The following is an 8431-nucleotide window of genomic DNA, read 5'->3' as shown; positions in this document are numbered from 1 at the left end:
AACATGGAAACAACCTAAGTGTCCATCGACAGATGAATGGATAAAGAAGATGTGGCACATATACACAATGGAATATCAGCCATAAAAAGAAACAAAATTGAGTTATTTGTAGTGAGGTGGATGGACCTAGAGACTGCCATACAGTGTGAAGTAAGTCAGAAAGAGAAAAACAAATACCATATGCTAACACATATATAAGGAATCTAAAAAAAGAAAAAAAAAAAGGTTCTGAAGAACCTAGAGGCAGGACAGGAATAAAGACACAGACGTAGAGAATTGACTTGAGGAAACAGGGAGGGGGAAGGGTAAGCTGGGACGAAGTGAGACTGTGGCATTGACATATATACACTACCAAATGTAAAACAGATAGCTAGTGAGAAGAAGCCGCATAGCACAGGGAGATCAGCTAGGTGCTTTGTGTCCACCTAGAAGGGTGGGATAGGGAGGGTGGGAGGGAGACACAAGAGGGAGGAGATATGGGGATATATGTATATGTATAGCTGATTCACTTTGTTATACAGCAGAAACTAACACACCATTGTAAAGCAATTATACTCCAATAAAGATGTTAAAAAAAAAATAGTGAAGAGTCGCATGTATTTTCCACCTCAACTCCTCTACCTAAAATACTGAGCAAGAAAGGTTAACAGAAAAACTTAAAAAGGAGTAGCTTTTCAACATTTATAAAATAACTGAGTTACTCCAGCTTAAATAAGTATGACTTACGAATAAAGGACTTAGCTCTAATACAGTTAGAGGAACGAAGTAAGAAATCAATAAATATCTGATGAAAAAAATCTTTACATATTAATTTATACATTTTTTTTTCTTTCTTTTTGCTTTTGTTACAGTTAATGGTTATTTCACATCTCCTCTTTAATCCCCACCAAAGAGAAAGTAACAACAAACTCTCCTTAAATTGTTTTTATCACAGAGGCCAAAAAAAAAGCAACCAGAAGAAAAGACTCCTCCAGAAACAGTCTATTATTAATTTATAACTACAATTTATACCCAGAAGTCATTAGGGGGAGAACTTTCTAATTTCAAAATTTCTCTATTAAACTTCAGTTATTAATTTCTTTTGTTATTAATTTATGATCAGCAATGGTATTCAGTTTTTGTCACCTAAAAATACTCAAATGTATAAATGATACTTGAGAAAAAGAAGTTCTTTTGTGAGCAATAAAATGCTACAAATGAATTGTGGGACTATTGTACAATATGTACTAGTTTTTATAAGTTTTTTAGTTATTTAAATGCTATATTATCTTCAATGTGGATTATACCTCTAATTATTAAAAAGATGCTCCTTCATATACAAAAAGAAACAAAGCCCCCAAAAAACACAAAACTAGTTTCCAAACTATTCCACACATTATTAAAACAAGGAAACTAACTACTACCAACCATATTATCTTTATATTTTTCTTTCCTTTGGGCACTTAAAATGTTCTTTTAAAAAAATTAAAAGTAAAAATCCTTATGTATTACTCATTATAAAATACCTTATTCTTACTACAGAACTTCCACACAGAATCAAATAATTTAAAATATAAATTAAAAAATCCTACTCCTTCTCACAAAGTTTATTAAACTCAGCCAATGAGAGCTGAGTAAATACCCGAAGATTTGGGTCTGAGTTATCTTAGCGGTGGACTGGCTTTGACTTTCACTTATCAACATGGAAATAAATATCAACTTTACAGACATAGACACGCAAAATTGTCTTTGTCACTGGGTACCTACTCTCCCACCACCTAGTTTAGTTATCTGCCAACATAATAGGCCCTCAATTGACCTCTACTGCAGGAATGAATTCAACAAACATATGAAAACTATTTTCTATATTTAAACAAATAATTTCCTACCAGAACTCAAAGAAAACAATGGAAAGAGTTTAATTACAAAGTATGGCACAAACTAGCCATTCACTAAATTATCATTATGAAAAATAACTGTACAAAAAGATTCATCTATTAGAATACAGCTCCTAACAACAGTGAGAATTCTAATTATAAAACATGTTCTCATTTTTTTTTTTCTTTTTTTGACCGTGCTGCACCGCATGCAGGATCTTAGTTCTCTCACCAGGGATCAATCCTGCACCCCCTGCAGTGGAAGCGCAGAGTCTTAACCACTGGACCTCCAGGGAAGTCCCTCAATTTTTTTTTTTTTTTTTTGTGAATGACTGGACAAGGTTTCAACACACCTAAATGTCCACTAAAAAATGTAACTGGTTGATTTCTCTAGTCATATACTCTTAATTCCAACATCACATATATCATGAAAGTTAATTTCATCATGAAAGTTGGAGTAATGCACATATATTCCATTTAAATGCCATAATATATCTTTGCCTGAAATTGGTATATAGGTTTAGTAGATATTTTTGGCTGTGACTAAAAAGAGAAATATGGTTTGAGATATACATAAATTTGTGTGTGTGCGTGTACACCTGTGTGTCTATACATATATACATTACACATACATAACTTTTTCTCATCTGATATTCTACAAGTGGTGAAAAATGTGCACATACACATACCCACAACCCCATTCTTGGTCACGAATAGACCACAATCTTGAAATACAAAATCAAAATTAAGTGTATGGTGAAGTTAGGTTCTAAATCAGTGAATAAAGCATGACTGTCATGAACTTAAAATTGATCTTTGGAGTACCTTTGAAAGTTCCTTAGAAAAAGCTAGATTTGGAAGCTAACCTATCCTCAGTAAATCCAATACAGACAACTTTTCTTCCCACATTGAAATCAACCACTTTTTCTTCATCTAAGCATGTGTATGTTGCTTGCTAATCAGGGGCCATACGAAAAAAAGTTTAAATATCGCAATCACATAGAGTAGGATGAGATACTCATATTAAGAGAAACAGTTGGAACAGAGATTGTTTTCTATTACATGCTTATTCTGAGTCATTCCAATGGACTGGAATGGTACATGGAATCACTTTCTTTTTCTTCACCAAGCACATATAATTGAATTCCTGTAAGTTAAACGTGGGAAAAAACCAACTAACTTACATGAAGCTGCAATTTATGACCAGAGACTAATTAATTAGTGGGGTTCTTTTTCCCAAACTGTACATTTGACCCATTACTGGGCTGTGAAATTAATTTAGTAGATATTAGCAGCACTTTCTTAAATAATAGATTTTAAAAGAAAACATCAGAGTTCAGGACACACAGGGTAAATATTCTTTCTGAAATTATATGCATGTGTATGTGTGTCTACTTACTAGGTTGACACGTAAAATGAATTTGTTATCTTGGGTACAATTTTTGAGAGCTGTGGAAAACATAGGGGTTAATATTATGTATTCTTGGGTACTGTGATTTCTAGCTTAATAAATAAGTGGAAGAACTAATTTTAAAAATGTAAAAGTGAATGTTTAATTACTTAAATGCTTTTTATAAAACAATTCAATTATTATGTCTCCCAAATTTCCCCAACAGCAGGAGTATGATTTGACCGAAGTTTTACGGTATGGGATTGTGCCAACCTCATCTCACATTACTGGAATGCCTATGATCATCTAACAGTGTCAGTACTATAAAATCTCAAGAACCATTGTTCTAGGCTACCTATGACCATCTCAATTCTTACATCTTCCGTAGTCACATTTTGAAAGAATATAATAGTTAATGGATTAGGGGAAGAGGGTCATTGGGCTGTTTCCAACAGACTGATTTCTTAATCAAGTCAGGCACAAAAGTAAACATCTTAGTTCCTTATCCAGCTCAGGGCATAACTATGGTAAATACAGAGTAAGGGGTAGGGGAGAAAGGGTGTAGAAGATATGGGCAAATAGCATCTTAGATTAGGACTTGCCAAAGTAACAAAGCCCTTTATCATGGATTCACATCTTTAAACTACCCAAAGGTGAAGAGTGAGATGACAAAACGCTTTAATTCCTTGGTGTCTTTTATTTATCCCTTTGCTCCTTAACCAGTGAAGAACAGAGAATGGAAAGTCAAAAGGAGGCAGTCACATAATACCTCCCCAACTTGTTTAAGCAAAGACATACAGTTTGAACAAGACCGCTGTTTTTACATCCTTGACTCAATCAGTAAAATCCTGCAAAAGAATCCAATAGAATTATGAGAATGAAATTCATGAATTTTTATTAATCTAAACTTATACTGTTTATAAAGTTACCTTGTTGTTTAGCAGTTCTTAATTGGTTCTGTCTTGAAGACAGAGTGACTCAAAGATCTACTGTTGAGTGAATTCCCAACATTTAGTCACCCAACCCTGTCAAAGGTTCTGGTAAAATCGGAGAAGAGATGGTGGTAAGGATGCAAAACTATAAAGGAAAATCAAATCTTTCTGAACATGAGTAGTCAAGCCATCTTTGGTATATACGAACTCTACAAATAACAGGAAAGTAATGTTAAGGCAATTGATTTAGTAAATGCTTTTCACAGGCAAGATGAAAATGAGATTTCTCACTCCAGAAGTATGGAATTAACATAGTTGGTTAATAAATATTAAGCATCATCTACTGTGAATGAAAGTTCCCAGCCTGAAACTCGCTAAAAATTGTTGGTTTGTTTTAACAACTTAAGTTTTACTTAAGAACAAGGGCAAGTGTGGGTTTGACAATTAAAAACAGGCTCCTTCATCCATGGGTTTTATTTCAATAAAAGTGTCTCCACTTTCCTGTTCCACATTTCAACTCAGGGATTGCACTCCTGCTGCACCAAGTACCACTACAGTCACGACACAGACCTTGGGCTTGGGGGCGGTGGGGGTGCGACTGCGCGTTTTGGTGGGATCCAAGTGAGGTCAACCAAACCCAGGGCGCCGAGGCCGACCCTGCCCGGCCACTGTCCGGAGAAGGGCGGGAGCCCGAGGTCGGCGAGCCGGGCGAGGCCGCCTCCCTCAGCCCAGAGCTGCGGGCCAGGCTGGGTGTGGGAGCCGGCACCAGGCGCCGCCGGGCGGAGGTGGGTGGGTCCCAAACCCGCGCAGCTACGCAGCCTAAGGCAGAAGGAGACGGGCGCCCTTCCCGACCGGTCCCGGCCCGGCTGTGGAGGAGAAAGGCCGGCGGCCACCTCGATACCTGACACAGGGCCAGCTCCTCCTTTACGCTGCTCAGCTCTTCCTCCAGCAGCTGCGTCCGGGTCACCATCGCCTCCTCTACCGAGATGCCCTCTAGTCGCATGGACCCCATGGGCGCGCTGAGGAGGGGAGCCTGAGCCGCAGCTGTCCCCCCTGGCCCTCGCTGGCCCTCTGACCCTTCTTCGCCCCGCCGGGGTAAATCGCTTTTGTCCACGACGCCCTCCCGCGCTGCGCCCGCAAGACCCGAAGTCTCGCTTAGCACTTCGTGTGCCACAGCTCCCAGCCCGACACGTAAGGACCAGGGCCCCAACTGTCGCGCGGCGGGCGGAGGGAGCTGTGAGGGTGGCAAGCGCGCCGCCATGGCCGCGGCTGCTAACGGGTCAAGTTCCCTCTAGGAAACTCCTCCTCCACTTCCCCATCCTAGCGAGCCCGAAGCTCCGAGCTGCGCATGCGCCCGACTTTTCCCGCCTTGGCGCTTGGGGTCTCGCGCTCGCGGGCCCTGGCGGGCTTCCCACGGGCAGCGCTCCCGGCGGGAGCGTTAGCGGCGCACGCGCCGTGGCCCGAGGAGTCAGGCGGCTCCGCCCTACGCACCACCCCCGCGTGCCTTGGTCAGTCTTCAACCTGCAACGTCACAGCGTCCCGCACGCCTAAAATCCTACCCGCCGCTTTGCGCCTAGCTTATATCCCATTTCTTAAAGCCTTCCTTGACAAGCCCCTACCCCCAAATGATCCCTAACTGTGAATTCTTCTGCCTTCAAGGCCTCTGCCAACTCGTTTGTCACGTTTCATTGACCGCCCTGTAGTGTTAGTTACAGGGCTAATCCCTCCAGCGCTGTTGTAAACTCCTTGGGGATCAGGGAATAAGTTTTACACTTAAGTGTTTTCTTCAGACCCTGTATCAAAACTGCTTGACGTACAGCTGACAACCAGCTGACTGATGTCGAGGAGATGTGGAAAGCCTTGGGCTGAGCTGGGACTAGCGGGCAATTTTCCCATTTGAATTATCTTTTGTGCACCCTTTGTCTTTTGCAAGAGTCAGGACTTCCTTTGAGTTTTATGTCAGCTTCTTTACGCAGTTGGCTGCGTATCAGAGTGAGTGTGACCCACATCCCCACAGTTTGGATCCTTGGACTAGTTTGAAGCCAGTAATTTGGAGCGTGGTTAAAGAAACAAAACCAACTCTCTTTATTGTTCATCCTCTTTTTTCCTTCCTTCCTGCTTTCTTTCTTTATAAACTTTGAATAACCTCTTTTTCTGTCATTAAAACACGTCCTACTCGTGATGAGTTTAGTAAGGAGATGCGCATTGAGCTAGCACTCGAGTTCTACCGAAAGCTAGATCGCTGTCCTCTGCAGAAAAGGTTCCAGAGTACTTGGAGAGCTGAGGTGGGGTAAGGAGGACTGTGGAAATAGGGAGGTGACCACTTTAACTGATGACCTCTTCATTTAATCAAAATTACCACTTTGTGACAGAATCTAGTCAGCACATCAAAAGACACCCTCCCTAGGGGATATGGGGATATATGTATACATATAGATGATTCACTTTGTTATACAGCAGAAACTAACACAACATTGTAAAGCAGTTATACTCCAATAAACATGTTTTTAAAAAAAAAAAGACACTCTCCCAGTCAGAATTCTGCCGAGGCAGGATGATTGTGCTTTCTTCCCACTGAAGGTGAATATTTAACAAAATTCATAAAAGGATTACACTAGAAAAATTACATATAAGCCTGTCTTAAAAATAGCTACCATATTGAACATTTACTATATGCTGAGTCCAGTGATAACTACTTTTCATATATGTACTCATTCAATTCTCACAACATGAGGGTAAAATAGATGTTATTATCCCCATTTTACTAGTGAGAAAACTGAAATTTGAGAAATTACTCTACCTTGTCTGAAGTCCCACATCTGGTATTAGAAAAGCTAGAATACGGATCCACTTAACTCTAAAACCCGTGCCTTTGATCCCTACCCTTACTCCATACCTGTCACTTGAAATACAGCATTAGGTCTGATAGCACATGAGACTTTGTTGGGTTTAAGACTATGGGAATTCTAATCACATGATTCACATGTTTGGCATGAAATCAATGCAAATGTACATTTTCAATGGCTATTTGGTACTCACTCAGAAGGGCATCATTTCATCTAAAATGAAAAATAAATAGAAAAATTCTTTTGAAAAGTAGTGGAGTCTCTTCTATTATGTACAATGGATAAATATACATATTTGACTGAAAAGAAGGATAATATCTGAATCTATGACTAGGTAGACAATTTTTTTAAATTTTTTTTTGGTGCTAAAATACACATAACACAAAATTTACCATTATAGCCACTTAAGTGGCTGCAAATAAAGAATAATCCAGAGTTGTTAAGTACATTCAAAATGTTAGGCAACAATCACCACTATCTAGTTCCAGAACATTTTCAGCACCCCAAACCAAAAACCCTTACTTATTAAACAGTTACTTTCCATTTCTGCTATCTCCCAAGCCTGCCCCAGGTAACTACCAATCTGCTTTATTTCTATAGTTTTGCCCATTCTGCATATTTCATCTAAATGAAGCCATTCAGCATGTGGCCTTTTATGTCTGGCTCCTTTCACTTAGCATGTTTTCAAGCTTCATTCAATTTTTAGCATGTATCAGTACTTCATTCTTTTTCATAGCTGAATAATATTCCATTTTATAGATATACCACAATTTGTTTATCCATTCATCCATTCATGGCATTTCGGTTGTTTCCACATCTTGCCTATTGTGAATAGAGCTACTATGAACATTCGCATACAGGTTATTATTTGAACACCTATTTTCAAATATTTTGTGTATATACCTAGGAGTGAAATTGTTGGGTCATTTGGTAATTCTATGTTTAACTTACTGAAGAACCACCTCTTTTCCACAGTGGCTGCCCCATTTACATTCCCACCAGCAATGTATGAGAATTTCAGTTTCTCTGCATCCTCACAAACACTTGTCATTTTCCTTTTTTGTATTGGTTATACTAGTGAGTGGGAAATAGTGTCTCATTGTGGTTTTGATTTGCATTTCCCTAAGGACTAATGACATTGATCATCTTTTCATGTGCTTGTTAGATATTTGTTTATTTCTTTGGAGAAATGTCAATTCAAGTCCTTTGTCCACTTATTAAATGGGTTGTTTGTCTTTTTGTTATTGAGTTGTTAACAGTTCTTTACTGGCAGACAATTTTCAAGAATTGAAACTTGGGGGCTTCCCTGGTGGCGCAGTGGTTGAGAATCTGCCTGCCGACGCAGGGGACACTGGTTCGAGCCCTGGTCTGGGAAGATCCCACATGCCGCGGAGCAACTAGGCCCGT

General features: G+C 39.6%; 1 protein-coding gene across 1 annotated transcript in view; it reads right to left on the bottom strand.

Annotated features, from left to right (window-relative positions):
* The window catches only part of CNTLN (centlein), a 375432-nt gene extending 368150 nt beyond the window's left edge, over positions 1–7282 (bottom strand). The window contains exon 1 of the mRNA XM_024126731.3: positions 5080–7282. Coding sequence (XP_023982499.1) covers positions 5080–5439 — 360 coding nt within the window. The 5' untranslated portion in view covers positions 5440–7282. The remainder of the gene's footprint in view (positions 1–5079) is intronic.
* Between the last annotated feature and the right edge of the window lie 1149 nt (positions 7283–8431).

Source organism: Physeter macrocephalus, chromosome 9, assembly GCF_002837175.3.
Source record: "Physeter macrocephalus isolate SW-GA chromosome 9, ASM283717v5, whole genome shotgun sequence".
Taxonomy (NCBI): Eukaryota; Metazoa; Chordata; class Mammalia; order Artiodactyla; family Physeteridae; genus Physeter; species Physeter macrocephalus.
Note: the sequence above shows the minus strand (reverse complement) of the source record. Positions and strands in the feature narration are given on the sequence as shown.